The 21,041-nt window shown below is 36.3% G+C and overlaps 1 protein-coding gene across 2 annotated transcripts in view; it reads left to right on the plus strand.

Annotated features, from left to right (window-relative positions):
• The window catches only part of TBC1D32 (TBC1 domain family member 32), a 207,492-nt gene that overhangs the window by 48,895 nt on the left and 137,556 nt on the right, over nt 1–21,041 (plus strand). For both annotated transcript variants that reach the window (XM_024996951.2, XM_024996952.2), the window contains exons 13-18: nt 3,217–3,357; nt 3,863–3,955; nt 4,905–5,047; nt 10,708–10,835; nt 14,780–14,981; nt 17,891–17,973. In XM_024996951.2, coding sequence (XP_024852719.1) covers nt 3,217–3,357; nt 3,863–3,955; nt 4,905–5,047; nt 10,708–10,835; nt 14,780–14,981; nt 17,891–17,973 — 790 coding nt within the window. The remainder of the gene's footprint in view (nt 1–3,216; nt 3,358–3,862; nt 3,956–4,904; nt 5,048–10,707; nt 10,836–14,779; nt 14,982–17,890; nt 17,974–21,041) is intronic.

Consider the following 21,041-nt stretch of genomic DNA (forward strand, 5'->3'; position numbering starts at 1 on the left):
CTAAAATATTCTAAATGTTTCATAGTCTGGCCCTTATATATCTATCTAATCTCATATCTAGTTATTGATAGAAGTGAAACTTCTCTTAGAAGGCATACCAGTGCCTACACTTTGGTTATTCCTACTCCTGCTGCCACTATCCATAATCCCTACACTGATACAAATCTTATTGTGAAAGAGTAAACTTTGAGTTTTTCAAGAAGGCACCTTTGCCTTAGGTGAATTTTTATTATTCTTGCTGACTTCATACAGCTTTGTATGTGAATTTGATATCTTATCATTCTACGTCACTTCTTTAGGGAAATATTAAGTTCTTTGAGAATATGAAGATATCTTATAATTTTATTTATCCCTGAATAAATTCTTTACTCAAGAAAAATGACCAAAGACCAATTATTAACAGGTTTCAAAATATAAGTGTTTTGTAGTAAAGGAGAAAGTACAGAAAGAAGCCAGAACTTTGAGAGAAGACAAAGATAAATAAGTTTATATGCATATGAGAGTAAAAGTGTTAGTCACTAGGTCATGTCTGACTCTTTGCGACCGCATGGACTGTAGCCCACCAGGCTCCTGCTGCTGCTAAGTCACTTTAGTCGTGTCCGACTCTGTGCGACCCCAGAGATGGCAGCCCACCAGGCTCCCCCCCTGGGATTCTCCAGGCAAGAACACTGGAGTGGGTTGCCATTTCCTCCTCCAATGCATGAAAGTGAAAAGTGAAAGTGAAGCTGCTCAGTCGTGTGCAACTCCTAGCGACCCCATGGACTGCAGCCTACCAGGCTCCTCCGTCCATGGGATTTTCCAGGCAAGAGTACTGGAGTGGGGTGCCATTGCACCAGGCTCCTCTGTCCATGGAATTCTCCAGGCAAGAATACTGGAGTGGGTAGCCATTCCCTTCTCCAGGAGGTATTACCAACCCAGGGATCAAACCCAGGTCTCCTGGTATGAGACAGCAAAAGAGACACTGATGTATAGATCAGTCTTATGGACTCTGTTGGAGAGGGAGAGGGTGGGAAGATTTGGGATAATGGCATTGAAACATGTATAATATCATGTATGAAACGAGTTGCCAGTCCAGGTTTGATGCACAATACTGGATGCTTGGGGCTTGTGCACTGGGACGACCCAGAGGGATGGTATGGGGAGGGAGAAGGGTGGAGGGTGCAGGCATATTCTTTAATGTCTGAGCTGCCAGTGAAGCCTGTGTGTGTGTGTGTGTATATAATCTGTAAATTCATAAATTTTTCTAATTAATATTAAAATGTTGTATCTAGCTTTTTTTCCCTACCCATCTCCCAGCCCTTCACTACCTTGGTTTTTTCCCTGTCTAGTGAAGACTTCAGGGTGCTTCATTGCAGTCTTTCAACATTTCTTTCAAAATTTTTGCCTTCTTCTCTTTCAGAGTTTCCTGCCTACAGTTCTTCTACTCTAGGTCACCTCTGCATTTATGCATGCAGATGCATATTTATGTGCCCTTATCAATGTTCCTTTTCTCCCAGTTAGAATGAAGAGGTAATCCTTCTGTTCTAGATTGAACTACTTGTCTGCTCTTGATTCTGTTCCTATCTGGTGTTTTTTTTTTTTTTTTTTAAGAACCATTGCTTCATTTGTTGTCTTCCTTTCTGTTGGTACCTTTCCTTGCATTCTCTAAACCTGCTCATATTTTTCATATAAAAAACTGAGCAATTTCATATGTACCTTACTTCTCTTTGCTTTCCTTAAGAGTAAAGGCCTTCTAACTATTGAATATATACCCAGGCCCCATCTCTTTATCTCCTATTCACTTCTCAACCATGGAAATGATACTTTTATTTCTGCTGCTCCTTGGTCTTCCCATTAACTTTCTCTTCTTTCTTGCCCTCATTTCACAGCATTTGCCTCTCTTGACTCTTTCCTTCATCTTCCTGATACCATTCTTTCTTAGATTTCTTCATTCTCATCTAACATGTTTTTCTTAGTCACTTGAAAGGTTCTTTTTATGTCTGTACTTAAAAAAGTTTTGCTCTTTGCTTTTTTTTTTTTCAGCTTAGTCTATCTGTTGTCTCTTGAGGGAGCCTGTTCACTCTCATGGTTTCAAGTATTACATATTTTTATATATAAATGATCACCCTTAAATGTTTAAGTCTGTATTCCTTTCCTGAGTCCCAGACCAATGCACTCATACTTAGTATTCTATTTGGAAGATCCTTGGGAACGTCAATATTAAAATATCAAGGACTGAAATCATTATTATCTTTCTAAACATTTTTTCTTCAGAATTAAATAGAAGAAGAATTTACTATGTACTCAGAAACTTGAGAATTTTTTAAAATCTTTTCATGGTATGCATGTAATTCTAGCTAAGGCACATTGATTTTATTTCCTTCAACATTTATTTTTTGTCTCATCTTCTCCATTCTTTTTTCTAATGGATGCTTTTGTTCGTGATTTTCCTAATGAGTGTTACTTTAAGCCTTGACCTTCTTCCATTCACCTTTCCATGTTGCCATCAGTCAGTTTTGCACAAGCATATTTGATTACTTTTCTGCTTGAAACCCTTTAGTATCATCACAGTTGCCTCTATAATAAAGCCCATACTCTTTCGCAGCTAAGTCCTGATATGTTGCTGCTATCCGCTAGCCATTTGTTTCTCCTACTTATCCTCCCCGTGCTCTGTTCAATCAGGCTGTTTGCCACTGGAAGCCTGGTTTCACTCTTCTTGGTTTTTGACACCAGCAAATAGTTCAAGGTGTTATATAAAACAGGTACTCAGTAGATCTCGAATGTATGGATGAATGAGTGAATAAATGATATATGTTAGAAGGTGCCTTTATTTTAGCAATTCTAATTTCATCTGCAAACATGGTTACAAATATGATTGTGCTACTGGCCTTTAATTGGTAGAATTATGCAGTAATAATGTTTTATATTGAGTTCCTTCCTTCCTTAATTCAGTCTCTTTATAATGACAGATAACTAACAATCTTATGGTATTTGTTTTAGAATGGTCACTGTATGCCTATTATACTTTTCTGAGGTTTGATAAATTTTATAATGAATGCTTTTCTTCAGATTTAAGTGTATTAAAGTATCTTGGGAAACAGTAAGGGATTTTTAAAGAAATTTATACCAAGTGTCTCCATTATAGACTGCAACCTTGTTTAATGTTCAGAGAGAAATAAAAACAGGTACTATGAAATATAATAGCATTAAAACAAATGTAATTGTTTTTCTTTTAAGGGATTAAGCAGAAAACTTTCTACTACTCAGGACAAGAATTACAATACATTTATTTCATTCACTCACTGAGCCTTTTGGGAAGATTACTGATCTATACACAAGGCCGAAAGCTATTTCCTGTAAAGTTAAAGACTAGAAAAGGTAAGTGCAATTAGGAGATATGAATATATTCAGGTATGATAAAATTTGTGCTATGATTTTTTAGTTTAGAGATTTGGCTTGGTCTCTCCTAGGATACTGAGCAAGATACCTTTCAGTCTGCTGACAGGCTTATGTAAAGTGTTGTTATTTTTTTTTTTCTCCCAGTATGTACTTCTTCCTACTTGTATAATTCTATTTCCCCTGTCTTTAATGTTTCCTTATTTTTTTTTCTCTGCCTTTTAAAATCCTAGATATATTGGATGATTCAAGTCTGGATTCAGAACTAGCAGTCCTTGTTCTGATTCGGCTAAAAATTAGCTGTGATCTTTAGGCAACTATGTCTAGTTTATTCTTCTGGATATAATCTTGTATTATAGACCCTTTTTTCCTAATTGTACCATAGTCTCTATGAAAACTCAGATTAGGAGGATGGATGATTAGTTTAAAATTTTCTAACTTGTAAACATATGCTAGAAAATGATGTTCTTTTTCTTCCTTTTTGAAGATTCGGTATCCCTTACAGATCTTCTGGTTCTGTTTACCCAACTTATCTATCATTCACCAACTTGTCCAAAGATGACATCACCTGGTCATTTAGGTAATCTGCTTCTATTATAAATAGAGAAATAGAAACCATGGAAAAATATTCTATTTTCTGGATGTTTTCACAGACCTCATTTGGTAAAGAGATTTCATTAAGAAAGCATTATTCATAATAAATTACATTGGTCCTGTCAAGTATTTGCTTAGTGAATTTATGGAGTATGGAATATTAGAGTATAAATTAAGAACTTTAGTGTTTTTATGTTGTATATTACCAGGAAAACCTTACATTACTAACTTTTGGTTCCCTAATTTCTTCATGTAAAACACTGTTTTGTTTAGTATATTAGGAGGCAAATGTCTGCAAATGTTAATTTATGAAACTAAAAATACCACATTAATTTTGGGACTGTTCTCTATATTATATTTATTTATATCTGTGTCTTGCTGAATATATATATATTTTTAAAAGTCTTAAAAATGTTCGTTTATTTCATTGGTTTTATGCTAACACAAGAAATATGCTAGTTTCCATTACAGTTTCTCCTCTGCTTTCTTTTTGGCTGTGTTTTATATTTTTTAATGATTCTAGTTTACTCCCAGGCTTGACACCTGAATATACTTTCTTCTTTTTTTAAGAAAAAGGAGAAAAGTGAATGCAATCAGAAAGGTGTTTGCCAGGAGGGGAGAAGTTGTGAATTTGCTTCAAACCACATCCTCACTATCAAGCAGAGCTTTAATGTCAAACAGCAAATGATCTAATGATGTCTTTTGGTGTTTATAATGTCATTTGCTTTCATTAACTTGAAGATACATTAAGCAAATATTCTCAAGTTTCAGGTCATAATTTGGTAATAAATCATCCTCTGAGCATTGAATTGTATGATTTTTAAACTCTTTAATTAACCTTGATGAGCTTTTTGAAACAAGCAATAGCTAGCACAGAAACAAAAGATGTAAGTAATGTCTTATTAAATTTTCAAAAAATACTTCTTCTTTATCAGAGGATTATTCTCCTGCAAGTATGGCAACTGAAGTTCTGTGTATACTCTGTGATCAGAAAGAATGTGCAATTGAATGCTTATATAACAACACTGTGATTGAGGCTCTTCTTCAGCCTATTCGTAACTTAATGAAAGGAACTAAGGTTGGTAATAAAGAGTCTCTTACTTGGGTATTAATGAATATTCAATGGGACTTCTAAATTTGATCATTTGAAGTATTATACCATTTTCCATATAAATGTATTTTAAATCTTACTTCATACAGTTAGTTGATTTTAGTTATGACAGTGTCAGGGAAAAGTCCATATAACATCTTAATCTTTTTTTCTGGTCAGGCAAGAACTGAAGTTATCTATTAAGATATTTGTTTTATAAATCTTTTAAGTCATATGAGTACTTTGTTGTTTGTTTTAATGACAACTGTGTAGCCTTTGGAAATATTTTCCTGGAGTCAGCTTTTTTTAAATATGAAGAACAAGTATTGTTTTAGATAAACTTATAAGCATCCCAGTTCTGAACATATGTATATCTCTGCAGTTTGTGCAGTATATTACCTTACATTATATACTGTATCCATCACACCCGAGGCTGAAAGAAACTGCTTAATGTCAGACATTTAGTAGGTGGAAGAGTTGATACCATTACCACTAGTGCAGTCTGTGTTATGTATCTCTCCACTCCTGTGACTAAATTTCTGGGAAATGACTAAAAGCCTTAGCAATAGACTAAAGGTTTTTGATTTTCCGTGTCTGTGTTTTGTAGTGTTTTCATTGATTTCTTCTCTCTTTGCCCACCTCTCAGTGGGATGGGCAACTGTTCACCCACTCACATATTCATCATTTATTGCTCATTCAGAAAGCATTAAACATTTATGTGACTGTGGTATACAGTGTGGAATTCTGGGAAAGTAAGTGGTCATAATGAAAATATTTTGATCTTCGTCAGCCTCAGGAAAACAGGATGACCAGAGAAGAAATAAATAGATCATAATATACAATTTAATATTACAGAATGCCATAACATAAATTTTGAAATCTAAACATAACCATAACATAAATTTCAAAATGTAAACCACATACCAGAGCTAAGAAATGTACTCCTGGATTTTGAACCATAGCTATTGCTTCTTCAGTTCAGTTCAGTTCAGTCGCTCAGTCATGTCCGACTCTTTGCGACCCCACGAATTGCAGCATGCCAGGCCTCCCTGTCCATCACCGACTCCCAGAGTTTACTCAAACTCACATGCATGGAGTCGGTGATGCCATCCAGCCATCTCATCCTCTGTCGTCCCCTCCTCCTCCTGCCCCCAATCCCTCCCAGCATCAGGGTCTTTTCCAGTGAGTCAGATCTTTGCATGAGGTGGCCAAAGTATTGGAGTTTCAGCTTTAGCATCAGTCCTTCCAATGAACACCCGGGACTTGATCTCCTTTAGGATGGACTGGTTGGACCTCCTTGCTGTCCAAGGGACTGTCAAAAGTCTCCAACACCACAGTTCAAAAGCATCAATTCTTTGGTGCTCAGCTTTCTTCACAGTCCAACTTTCACATCCATACATGACTACTGGAAAAACCATAGCCTTGAGTAGACAGATCTTTGTTGGCAAAGTAATGTCTCTGCTTTTCAATATGCTATCTAGGTTGATCATAACTTTCCTTCCAAGGAGTAAGCTTTTAATTTCATGGCTGCAGTCACCATCTGCAGTGATTTTGGAGCCCCCCAAAATAAAGTCTGACAGTGTTTCTACTGTTTCCCCATCTATTTCCCATATTGATTCTTAACTTTCATCTATCTATCTTTAACTTTCTGTTTTATTTTGGCATCTTTCTTTTACCTGTAAATGTGTTGGGATGGGGGAAACTCTTGATTACCCAGTGCACAATTTTAACTACCACCTTATATCTGATCTTTTTAACAATAAGCTTTTAATTATGGCAGGTTACCATTCTTGTCTTGGCTCCTTCTCTTCCCATTGTTTCTCACCTCATTGTATTATAATCTTGCCTTCATCATGTCACTGATGGAGCTTTGATTGCAGTTGCCTGTAATTTTAAAACGTAGCTTTTCAGATTTGATCGTTAACACAGTAGATCACTTCTGAAATTATGTTTCCTTAGCTTTCCTACAATCTTTCTCTTTTTTCTGTCCCTTTCTAAATATTCTTTGTTACCTCTGTGGTTTCCCTTCCAAGTCCCTGCTGTCTTCAGTGATTCAGGACCTGGTTCACTTTTCTTTCTCTTAGTATGCTTTTCCTGGATGATTAGATCACTTCAGCTCCAGACTTCTTTAGCTGCCTACTAACTTCAGGTGCCTACTGAACACCTTTTTTTGTTATTTATTCCATGAGCCAAACTCAGCATTTTCTTTTTTAAAAAATTTAATTTATTTATTTTAATTGGAGGTTAATTACTTTACAATATTGTATTGGTTTTGCCATACATCAACATGAATCCACCACGGGTATACACATGTTCCCCATCCTGAACCCCTCTCCCACCTCCCTCCCCATACCATCCCTCTGTGTCATCCCAGTGCACCAGCCCCAAGCGTCCTGTATCCTGCATTGAACCTGAACTGGTGATTCATTTCTTATATGATATTATACATGTTTCAATGCCATTCTCCCAAATCAACCCATCCTCTCCCTCTCCCACAGAGTCCAAAAGACTGTTCTATACATCTGTGTCTCTTTTGCTGTCTCACATACAGGGTTATCGTTACCATCTTTTAAATTCCATATATATGTGTTAGTATACTGTATTGGTGTTTTTCTTTCTGGCTTACTTCACTCTGTATAATAGGCTCCAGTTTCATCCACCTCATTAGAACTGATTCAAATGTATTCTTTTTAATGGCTGAGTAATACTCCATTGTGTATATGTACCACAGCTGTCTTATCCATTCATCTGCTGATGGACATCTAGGTTGCTTCCATGTCCTGGCTATTATAAACAGTGCTGCGATGAACATTGGGGTACACGTGTCTCTTTCAATTCTGGTTTCCTCGGTGTGTATGCAAAACAGTATTTTTTTTTCTGCCCTTTTCTGTAAATGGGAACTCCTTCATTCTCTACATTCAATTTATATTTAAGACCTAGAGATTTTTTCCCCCCTGCATATGTCTAAAATCCAGGTATTTCTCTTAATCCCCACTGTTTTTGCTTTTGTTTGTGTGTGTGCATGCATGCTCAGTCAGTTCTGACTCTTTTGTGACCCCAGGGACTGTTGCCCACTGGCTAGACTCCTCTGTCCATAGGATTTTCCCAGCGAGATTACAGGAGTGGGTTGCCATTTCCTCCTCCGTGGGATTTTCCCAACCCAGAGATCAAATGTGCATCTCCAGAATCTGTATTGCAGGTGGATTCTTTACTGCTGAGCCACAAGTGTAGGTATTATTTTTGTTTAAGCCCTGATAATTTCTTGCTTGGAATATACACATTTTTTCTTGTTCAGTTTTTCCTTTTTCCAGCCTATTCCTATTTTGCCACTAAGGCTACTTGTTGCTTGCTGGATAAACCAGACTTTTCAACTAGACATTTATATCGAGTTTTCTGTTTTCTTATATTGTACCTGTTTCTTTCCTGTATATTCCAGTATAAGAGATCATTTGCATTTTCTAAGTCAGGTTATAGTGTTTCCCTATGTTCAAACACTTATTCCTTGCCATGGAAAGTCTCTAACTTGGTCTGTTTGTTCTTCAGACTGTAGTTTATTGTATCTTGAAATTTTCTCTCAATTCTCCCTGACAGATTTAGGTGTTTGTCTATATTCTCACATTATGTACTTCTGTAATTGTACCTAAGTTGCAGTGATTCTTGAGAATTAAAAAAAAAAACTGTCTGGCACATAATAGACATTCATTATTTCACTTAAGGCATTGAACACTACCCACTGAGTCAATGCTGCATCACTGGCTTTATGCTGGGTAGTTGAAATATAGAAGTGACTAACACGTAGTCATTGTTTTTTAAGGAACCCACTCTAATAGGAAAGACAGAATATCAAACAAATAAACTATTGAAAATGAGGAAAAAGAAAGTTTAAAAAATGTGTGTATGAATGAAGGAAAGTAGAGAATTTCTTTTAAGAAAGATTTAGTGTGAAAGTAACAAACATTAGATCATCTAGTTAAGAATTCTTCAGGTGAATATACCTGACCCCTCATTAGTTAAACTAACCCACTGAATTTATTAGAATGTATTGGTTGCAATGTGTTTTTTGTTCAGTCACTAAGTCATGTCCGACTCTTTGCAACCCCGTGGCTACAGCATGCCAGGCTCCTCTGTCCTCTTCTCTGTCCCAGAGTTTGCTCAAATTCATGTCCACTGAGTCAGTGATGCCATCCAACCATCTCATCCTCTGTCACCCCTTTCTCCTTTTGCCTTCAGTTTTTTTCCCAACATCAGTGTCTTTTCTAGTGAGTAGGCTCTTCACAATCAGGTGGCCAAATTATTGGAGCTTCAGCTTCAGATCAGTCCTTCAAATGAATATTCAGGGTTGATTTCCTTTAGGATTGACTGGTTTGATCTCCTTTGCTGTCCAAGGGACTCTCAAGAGTCTTCTCTAGGACTACAGTTCAAAAGCAGCAATTCTGTGGCACTCAGCCTGTGATCCAACTCTCTCATCTGTACATGACTACTGGAAAATCATACCTTTGACTATATGGACCTTTGTTGGCTAAGTGATAGCTCTGCTTATTAATACGCTGTCTAGGTTTGTCATAGCTTTCCTTTGAAGGAGCAAGCGTCTTTTAATTTCATGGCTGCAGTCACTGTATAGATATATTCAAAATTATCGAGGAGAATAGGTGCATTGCATCCATGTAGGTACAGGTGCATAAGTAGGTCCCAGAAAGAATGGAAACTTTAGTAGACTTAGACTTGTAGATAGTCTCTAGCATTGACACAACTCTCTAGTTTTTAGTATTTCCTATGTACTAATTTTCTATATACTGGTAAAACTAGTTTTACTACTTTTAACAATAAAAAATGGGGAAATATGATCAGTTCCACTTAGGTTTTCTCATTAGTTGACATCATTAGCTATTGGCCAACTCATGAATTGATAGTCCTTAGTCACACCTATGGAGAAGACAATGGCAACCCACTCCAGTACTCTTGCCTGGAGAATCCCATGGACTGAGGAGCCTGGTAGGCTGCAGTCCATGGGGTCGCTAAGAGTTGGGCACGACTGAGCGACTTCACTTTCACTTTTCACTTTCACACATTGGAGAAGGAAATGGCAACCCACTCCAGTGTTCTTGCCTGGAGAATCCCCGGGACGGGGGAGCCTGGTGGGCTGCCGTCTATGGGGTCGCACAGAGTCAGACACGACTGAAGTGACTTAGCAGCAGTAGCAGCAGCAGTCACACCTATAACTCATGACCCAGTCAGTTATAGGAAAAGATGATGTCCCTTAGAAAGTATGTTAGATAGCATGTACAATGAAATTAGATCAGATATAGCCCAGTGAGTGAAAAGTAAAGGGCAAAGAAGAAGAGCTACTGCATTTGTCATCTAGAATTATATGCATATAAAATTATAATAGCAACAATTGTTTCAGCTGTCTTAATAAACAGTAATAGCTTTGGGTAAAAAGTATGTATGTTTTTGCCTTATCAACTGTGCTAGTACGAGAATATAATCTAATGATGCATTTAATTCAGACATATTTCACAGCCTAACAATCATTAACTTTCTTTTTTTGTTGTGATAATATAACTTTATTAGATTACAGTACCATCCTTGAATGTTAGTCTGTGATATGTTAGCATGTCATAAAATTATATGATATCTTTAACATACAGGCTGCTCCAAATTGCTCTGAAACAGCTTTAATTCATATAGCTCATATTTTGGCAAGAATTGCATCTGTGGAAGAAGGACTTACCCTACTACTTTATGGAGAAAATATGAACTCTTCTGAAGAAAAAAGGTATGTTTCTGTTTTGAATAATTTGTGGAATTTTTTAGTGTGTTTTCACAAATCTGATTTAAAGTTTGCAAAAATCTTGTCATATATTAATGAAAATTGGGATAATTATTCTAGATAGTTATCTAGTTAGGTTTCTTGATCAACTACTAACATATTAGATCATCAGAAATTTGAAGGAATAACCAGGATTATGAATTCTACAGGCAGAGTAGGTCATGATGTCTGTAATACATAGGATCTTTTTTACTCCCTTGGACTGTACTCTTGGAACTTCTAAAGCCACAAATGACTGACTTTAAGTTAAACCGTAGAAAGGAAAGCTAACTACTTCCCCATCTTCCTTCTCTAACCCTTATTCAGTTCTATCACCTGGGTCAGCCAGTGATAACATTATGTTTATGCTTGTAGACTTTCTCTGCACCTGTAATGATGCATCAAATATATATGTTCATAGTCATAGAATTATTTCTTTTCAAAAATGGTATATACATTACTTGGTTTTTTGTGTGTAACCGTAACCTCTTCCTAGGTGAATATAGAACGAAACATTTTTTAATAGCTCTATGATACATTTTTGTATGACTTTACCATAATTTATTCAGATTTCTCTACATTATTGGATATTAGGTTGTGTCTATGATTTTGCCTCCACAAATAACACCACAATGAGTGTCCTTTTATTCTATTGCTGTTGTAGATTACATTAATTGATTTTTTTTAATATTGAACCACCTTGCATACCTAGAATATTTCTTTTTATACATTGTTAGATTTGATTTACTAATATTTAAGGATTTTTGTCTGTGTTTATGAGAGAGACTAGTCTGTGGTTTTCGTGATTCTTGTCTGGTCTTACTGTAACACTGATCTCATAATTTAGGAAATAGTCTACTTCTAGATTTTGAAAGAGATTTGGCATAATTTGTTGAATGTTTGATAGAGTTCACCAGTGTACCTATTTGGGCAAAGTGTTTTCTATTTAGGAAGTTTATTATTTATTCTATTTCTTTAATAGGTAGGTTTATTCAGATTGTTTGTGTTTTGGCAGGTTGTGTCTTTCAAGGAACTGGTCCACTTATATAAGTTTTCTAATGTGTGGGCATAGACTTTTTATTGATATATATATATATTTTACAGTATTCCTTTATTACCTGTTTAAAATCAATGGAATTAGTAGAGATAGCCTCTCATATTATTAATTTGTGTCTTTTTTCCTCTCTAACCTCATTAAGTCTTTTCACTTTTACTGATCTTTTAAAAGACTAGCTTTCCACCCCCCACTCATTTCCTGTTTTAATTTCATTGATTTCTGTTCTAATCTTTATTTTCTGCTTTGTTTTGGATTTAATTTCATTTTCTATGGTGAAAATTTAGATTATTGAATTTTAGATCATCTTTCTATTGTATGCATTCAGTGCTGTAAACTTCCCCCTCTAAGCACTGCTTTTGCTGCATCCAACAAATGAGTTGTGTTTTCATTTTCATTAGTTCAAGATAGTTTTAGACTTCTCTGGAGACTTCTTTGACCTATGAGTTATTTATGGTTCTGATAGCATATTTTGTATGATTGATATTTTTAATTTGTTAAAATGTGTTTTATGGCCCAGAATGTGATCGCTCAGTGAATGTTTTATATGAGCTTGAGAAAAGTGTATATTCTGCTACTGGAAGTATTCTGTAGGTACCAATTGTATGCTGTTGGTAGTTTGTGGTGTTCAGTTCAGCTATGTCCTCATGCTGGATCTATCAATTACTGACAGAGAAGTGCTGAAATTTCAGGGTGCATCAGTGAATTCATCTTTTTCTTCTTGCAGTTCTGTCAATTTTTCCTTCATGCATTTTGACACTGTCAGGGACACATTAAGGATTGTTACATCTCTTTGCAAAATTGACCCCCTTTATTACATAATATGCCTTTTGGGTAATTTTCCTTGCTGTGATGTCTGAAATTAATATAGCTAGTATAGCTTTCTCTTGATCATCAGCATGATGTCTTTATCTGTTTACTTTTAATCTGTCTTTATCATTATATTTAATAGGCTTCTATAGATAGCACATAACTGGATCTTGTTTTTTTTTATCTACTCTGATAGTCTTTCTTTTAATTGATCCTTGTCATTTAGAGTATGATATGATTGGATTCATGTTTACTATCTTTGTTACTGTTTTCTATTTTGGCTTTGTTCTTCCTTTTTTGTGTGTGTGCCAAACTTTTCCTGCCATCTGTTGTTATTTTTTTCTATCATGTGTTTTAATATGTTTACATCTGGGAACATATTGTCTTGCTCATAGGATCAAAGTCTTTGGGTGAGGTTGGTGGGGGGTGGTAACCATTTAATCCTCACAGTGACTAAGGAAGAGGCCTCTATGGTTATCTCTGTTACATGGATGGAAACAGTGAGGCTTGGATTTCTATAACTTTGATTCAGTATTAATAAAAGTGTAATTCTTGTTTCTAATTGTTTTATTTTTGATTATTCAATTTTTCTGGATCCTAAATTACTCATTTTTTCCCACATTCCTAAACTTGTTACTTATCATACCCTTTTTTTTTTTGCTCCTTGTCCTTGATGGCTACAAGAGCATTCTGAAAATTTTGTTTACCATTGCATTTTAATATTTCAGAAGGGAGTAGATGTGAATGTAATGTGTTCAATCTGACATATTTAACCTGGAAGCCTTTTTCCAGCCATATATCTGGAAAGCCTTTTTCATATCCATATATCCATATATAATAAGCCTTTTTCTTATCCATATATCCACATATAGTAATTATCCATATATAATATGGAAATATTCTTATCCATTATCCATATATAATAATTCTTTTAAAATTAGGAAGACTAACTTCTTGCCATGAGTAAAGAAGTTCTTTTTATTGTTCATCACTTCCCTATTTTTTTTCTTTTATATAGACATCATTTAATTGTATGTAGTTAATTTTCTCCCATTATTATCATTATGATTTCTAGGTTTCTCTTTTTAGGTGTCTCCCTCACATTGAAATTGAACAGAAAAGACATAAAATGTTAGAATTTCTTCTGAATCCTCATTGTGCAGTGGTTTAGAGTTTCTAACTTTATTAGGGAAAGATTAGAAACATCCCAGGTGTTCAATCACAAGAGACTAATAGATTGAATTATATTTATACAAAGGAGTGCTTAGCAGTAGTGAAAAGGGGATGAGAAATTTTTTTTTATGTACGGCTATAGAGTTGTCATCAGGATATATAAAGTGAAAAAACAAAACAGAAGAAAGTTTATAGAATGTTACCCTTTGTATAGTAGAAGGGAATATGAATAAATAAAATTATACTTGTTTTATTTTTTATTTATTTTATTTTTTAATATAAATCTATTTTAATTGGAGGTTAATTACTTTACATTATTATATTAGTTTTGCCATACATCAACATGAATCTGCCACAGGTGTACACGTGTTCCCCATCCCTAACCCCCCTCCCTCCTCCCTCCCCGTACCATCCCTCTGGGTCATCCCAGTGCACCAGCCCCAAGCATCCAGTATCATGCATCGAACTTGGACTCGTGATTCGTTTCATATATGATATTATACATGTTTCATTGCCATTCTCCCAAATCATCCCACCTTATTTTCAAAAGGAAATGATACAAGAGTAGTAATAGCTTTAAAGGAGAGAAAAGCAATAGTTTAGAGGAAAGGAAAAAAAATATTTGGGTTAAGAGGCATAGATAAAAGATATCTGGGATTATTCCTTGATTGTACTTAGATTTGACTTTAGAATCATGAATATGTTTTATATACTAAATGTTAAAGTTAAAAAGTAGAATTTAAGAAGAAGTAAAACAAATGGAAATAAGTGAGCTTTACTACCAAACAGTCAAGTTAGTGACATACCTGTGCAGAGAAAGCAATTCAATCAAATTAGGTCACTTAAAGTACATTGTTTTGGTATCATCTTTTAGTCCTACAGGTGCTCATCTAATTGCCCAGTTTTCGAAAAAACTTCTTGATGAAGATATTTCTATTTTTTCTGGATCAGAAATGTTTCCTGTGGTTAAAGGAGCTTTTAGTTCTGTGTGTCGTCAAATATATGGTACATGTGAAGGCTTGCAGGTGTTAATTCCTTATAGTTTGCATGAATCTATAGCAAAGGCTTGGAAGAAGGTAAGTATTTTCAATCTTTTTTCTTCCCTGAAAATCTTTATTTCAGATATGTTTAGTGTTATAATATTATACTACAGTTAAAATATTTTACTGGACTTCTTTAGCATCACAGTACTCCAAAGCACATAATGATTTCTAACTTGTCAAAAGATGACTTCAGTACATCCTATCCCTGTAGGATAGAGCTCTACAACTTAACTGGGTGCTACAGTCTTTTCTTCTGGTTATTGTTGTTGTTGTTCAGTTGCTCAGTTGTGTCCGACTCTTTGAGACCTCATAGACTATAGCATGCCAGGCTTCCCTGACCTTCACCATCTCTGGAGTTTGTTCAAGTCATGTCCATTGAGTCGGTGATGTCATCCAACCATCTCATCCTCTGTCATCCCCTTCTCCTCCCGCCTTCAATCTTTCCCAGCATCAGTGTCTTTTCTAATGATTCATCTCTTCTCATTAGAAGTATCAAGTGGCCAAAGTATTGGAGCTTCAGCTTCAGCATCTGTCCTTCCAATGAATATTCAGGATTGATTTCCTTTCAGATTGGCTGGTTTGATCTCTTTGCTGTCCAAAGGACTTTCAAGAGTCTTCTCCAACACCATAGCTCAAAAGCATCGATTCTTTGGCGCTCAACTTTCTTTATGGTCCAGTCTCACATCCGTTCTTGCCTACTGGAAAAACCATAGCTTTGACTAGTCGGGCCTTTGTTGGTAAAGTAATGTCTCTGCTTTTTAATATGCTGTCTGGGTTTGTCATAGCTTTTCTTCCAAGGAATAAGCATCTTTTATTTCATAGCTGCAGTCACCATCTACACCTAATTTTGGAGGCCCCGCCCCCAAAATAAAAGTCTGTCACTGTTTCCGTTGTTTCCCATCTATTTGTTATGAAGTGATGGGATCGGATGCCGTTATCTTCATTTTTTGAATGTTGAGCTTTAAGCCAGCTGTTTTCACCCCCTCTTTCACTTTCATCAAGAGGCTTTTTAGTTCCTCTTCACTTTCTTCCATAAGAGTGGTGTTATCTGCATATTTGACATTATTGGTATTTCTCCCAGCAATTTTTATTCCAGCTTGTGCTTCATCCAGCCCGGCATTTCTCATGATGTATTTTGCATATAAGTTAAATAAACAGGGTGACAGGATACAGCCTTAACCTTTCTGAATTTGCAAACAGTCCATTGTTCCATGTCCAGTTCTAACTGTTGCTTCTTGACCTGCATACAGGTTTCGCAGGAGGCAGATAAGGTGGTTGGGTATTCCCATCTCTCGAGGAATTTTCCACAGTTTGTCCTGATTCACACAGTCAAAGGCTTTAGTATAGTCAATGAAGCAGAAGTAGATGTTATTCTGGAACTCTCATGCTTTTTCTTTGATCCAACAGACATTGACAATTTGATCTCTGGTTCCTCTGCCTTTTCTAAATCCAGCTTGAACATCTGGAAGTTCATGGTTCACGTATTGTTGAAGCCTCGCTTGGAGAATTTTGAGCATTACTTGCTAGAGTTGAGATGAGTGCACTGTGTGGTAGTTTGAGCATTCTTTGGCATTGCCTTTCTTTGGGATTGAAATGAAAACTGACCTTTTCCAGTCCTGTGGGCACTGCTGAGTTTTCCAAATTTGCTGGCATATTGAGTGCAGCACCTCACAGCATCATCTTTTAAGATTTGAAATAGCTCAGCTGAAATTCCATTACCTCCAGTAGCTTTGTTTGTAGTGATGCTTCCTAAGGCCCACTTGACTTTGGACACCAGGATGTCTGGCTGTAAATGAGTACTCACACCATTGTGGTTATGTGGGTCATAAAGATCTTTTTTTTATCGTTCTTCTGTGTATTCTTGCCACCTCTTAATATCTTCTGCTTCTGTCATGTCCATACCATTTCTGACCTTTATTGTGCCTATCTTTGCATGAAATGTTCCCTTGGTATCTCTAATTTTCTTGAAGAGATCTCTAGTCTTTCCCATTCTATTTTTCCCTCTTTCTTTGCATTGACCACTTGGGAAGGCTTTCTTATTTCTCCTTGCTCTTCTTTGTAACTCTGCATTCAGATGGATAAATCTTTCCTTTTCTCCTTTGCCTTTCACTCCTCTTCTTTTCTCAGTTGTTTGTAAGGCCTCCTCAGACAACCATTTGCCTTTTTTTTTTTTTTTGCACTTCTTTTTCTTGGATATGGTTTTGATCACTGCTTCCTGTAAAGTGTTAATGAACCTTATTCCATAGTTCTTTAGGCAGTCTGTCAGATCTAATCCCTTAAGTCAATTCTACTGTATAATCATAAGGGATTTGATTTAGGTCATACCTGAATGGTCTATGGTTTTCCCTTCTTTCTTCAACATAAGTCTGGGTTTGGCAATAAGGAGTTCATGGTCTAAGCCACAGTAAGCTCCCAGTCTTGTTTTTGCTGACTGTTTAGAGCTTTTCTGTCTTCAGCTGCAAAGAATATAATCAATCAATCTAATTTCGTATTGACTCTGATGATGTTCATGTGTAGAGTCCTCTCTTGTGTGGTTGGAAGCATCGTTTGCTATGACCAGTGCATTGTCTTGGTAAAACTCTGTTAGCCTTGGCCTTGCTTTCATTACTTCAGGTAAAAGGGACTTAAAATAGACTGTCTCTATATAGATTTACTCTTTGAAAGTTATTTCTGAGCAATTTTTACAGATAGCTGGGTTTTTGTATGGACACTGGCGATCATAATGGAGCAGTATTCAAATGTAGTATATATCAGTATCTTCTTCCTACATTATCTATGTGCCTTATTTATGAATTACTTTGCATGATATTTAAGAATCACATAATTTAAAATTTGCAAGTAATTTAATCTTTAATTACAGTAAGAGTCAAATATAAAGATGTAGCATGACAGCTTATGAGTAATGCTATAAGTAAGAAAAATGTATATTTCTTATATTTTAGACAAGTCTGCTATCAGAAAGAATTCCTACTCCAGTAGAGGGTTCTGATTCTGTTTCTTTGGTTAGCCAGGAATCCCAGAACATGTAAGTATGATTGACTTAAGCTCATCTCTTTTTTCACATTTGCTGAAATAGTTTTAAAATGAGAAATGTATAGATACTGTGGCAAAAAAGAAAGAAAAGTTCATCTAGGGGAAACTTTAGAGATCATATATACTTGTATTTTTTATAAGAGGAAAAAAATAGCAGTATTTATTATATTTCAGCCTGTATTTACATTTGGAGTTAGGAAATGTGACGTAATACTTTCAGAAAACTTGGAAAATTACCAAATACTAAAATTGGAAATTCAGTAGAACTTTTCAAATGGCCAATGAAGTCTGTTTACTATAACTTCAACATGTGTGGGAGTACCGTTTAATTAGATTTTGGTATTGGAGAATTCTTTAAATCATTATTTATGGACAGAGGAGCCTGGTAGGCTGCAGTCCATGGGGTTGCTAAGAGTCGGACACGACTGAGCGACTTCACTTTCACTTTACACTTTCATGCATTGGAGGAGGAAATGGCAACCCACTCCAGTGTTCTTGCCTGGAGAATCCCAGGGACGGCGGAGCCTGGTGGGCTGCCGTCTGTGGGGTCACACAGAGTCTGACACGACTGAAGCGACTTAGCTTAGCATACTTATTTTTTTTTAATTTTTATTTGTTTATTTTTGGTTGTGCTGGGTTTTTGTTGCCGTGCACAAAGGCTGGTTGCCGTGATCAGGAGCTGCTCTCTAGTTGCAGTGCACAGGCTTCCCTTTCTGGTGACTTCTCTTGTTGTGGAGCACTGGCTCTAGGGCACAGGGGCTCAGTAACTGTGGCCCACGTCCTTAGTTGCCCCGCTGCATGTGGGATCTTGCCAGAGCAGGGATAGAACCCTTGCATTGGCAGGTGGATTCTCAACCACAGGACCACCAGGGAAGTCTCTATACTAATTTTTTAATTTAGATGTTTTCATATGTTTTTCCACAGTTATCAATAGGATATGGAGTCAGATTAATGGGAACTATATATACATATATTTTTTTTTAAATTAAGATCATATATTCATGGAGTCTCTTTCTAATTGAGTATTGGCATAATCTGAAAAGATAATTAGAGTTTTAAGTGGTAGTCTAGAGAAATTGAAAAAAAAAATTGTCTTTAGATAGGTATTGTTTAACTAAAAAAAAGCCAGTCAAACAAACAAAATCTTTTTCATTGCTTTAATGGTATAATGCTTAACAAATAGTTAATTTTCTAAATGTCAGCTATAATTTTTTTTTATATAGTTGTGAAACCTAAATCAACTATTTTTTCTTGCATGAAGGGGTGAGTAAAAATGTCGCTGCAATTAATTTTTCTGGTAATTTTTATGTCTGTTTTCTTTGATTTATGATTTATTGTCTTCATTCATGCATTCATTTTCTACTCATGTATTTAGGTATTTATTGGACTGAGTGCTTTGCCGAGTTCTATGGATGCCTACATACCTTAGAGAACTTACTATATAGTATAAAATACAAATAAATAAATACAATATGGCAATATAGTATGCTAAATTTATGATACAAATCATAGAGGGTTCGTACAGGCTAACTTGGGGAAATATTTCCAGAAGAAGTTATAATTAAAGTAAGTTAAAGTGAATACATGGATATTAATTGTCTAGAAAGGGTAGAACATTATTTCTGGTGGAAGACACAGTGTGGTCAGTGGGCTGTAAGTAAAAGGGAGCATGAAAGTGTTGTGAGTCTCTCAGTCATGTCTGACTCTTTGTGGTCCATAGACTGTAGCCCACCATGCTTCTCTGTGCATAGAATTTTCCAGGCAAGGATCCTGGAGTGGGTAGCCATTCCTTACTCCAGGGGATCTTCCTGACCCTGGGAACAAACCAGGTCTCCTGCATGGCAAACAGATTCTTTACAGTCTGAGCCACCATAATCCATGCATTTACCAGAAGATATTAAGGAAAGGTGGCAAGAATACACAGAAGAACTATACAAAAAAGGTCTTCCTGACCCAGATAACCACAGTGGTGTGATCACTCACCTAGAGCCAGACATACTGGAATGCGAAATCAAGTGGGTCTTAGGAAGCATCACTCTAAGCAAAGCTAGTGGAGGTAATGGAATTCCAGATGAGCTATTTCAAATCCTAAAAGATGATGCTGTGAAAGTGCTGCACTCAATATGCCAGCAAATTTGGAAAACTCAGCAGTGGCCACAGGACTGGAAAAGGTCAGTTTTCATTCCAATCCCAAAGACGGGCAACGCCAAAGAATGTTCAAAATACTGCACAATTGCACTTATCTCACACAACAGCAAATGCTCAAAATTCTCCAAGCCTGGCTACAACAGTACATGAACAGAGAACTTCCATGTGTTCAAGCTGGATTTAGAAAAGGCAGAGGAGAGATCAAATTGCCAACATCTGTTGGAACATTGAAAAAAAGCAAGAAAGTTCCAGAAAAACATCTGCTTTATTGACTACTCCAAAGACTTTGACTGTGTGGATCACAGCAAACTGAAAACTTCTTCAAGAGGTAGGAATACTAGACCACCTTACATGCCTCCTAAGAAACCTGTATGCAGGTCAAGAAGCAACAGTTAGAACAGGACATGGAACAACAAGTTGTTTCCAAGTTGGGAAAGGAGTACATCAAGGCTGTATATTGTCACCGTGCTTATTTACCTTATATGCAGAGTATATCATGTGAACTTCCAAGCTGGTTGAATCACAAGCTGGAATGAAGATTGCCAGGAGAAATATCAATAACCTCAGATATGCAGATGACACCACCCTTATGGCAGAAAGTGAAGAGGAACTGAAAAGTCTCTTGATGAAAGTGAAAGAGGAGAGTGAAAAAGCTGATTTAAAACTCAGCATTCGAAAAATTGAAGATCATGGCATCCAGTCCCATCACTTCATGACATATAGATGGAGAAACAATGGAAACAGTGACAGACTTTATTTTCTTGGGCTCCAAAATCACTGCAGATGGTGACTGCAGCCATGAAATTAAAAGACACTTGCTCCATGGGAGAAGAGCCATGACCAACCTAGACAGCATCTTAAAAAGCAGAGACATTACTTTGCCAACAGAGGTCCATCTAGTCAAAGCTATGG

Source organism: Bos taurus, chromosome 9 (genome assembly GCF_002263795.3).
Source record: "Bos taurus isolate L1 Dominette 01449 registration number 42190680 breed Hereford chromosome 9, ARS-UCD2.0, whole genome shotgun sequence".
Taxonomy (NCBI): Eukaryota; Metazoa; Chordata; class Mammalia; order Artiodactyla; family Bovidae; genus Bos; species Bos taurus.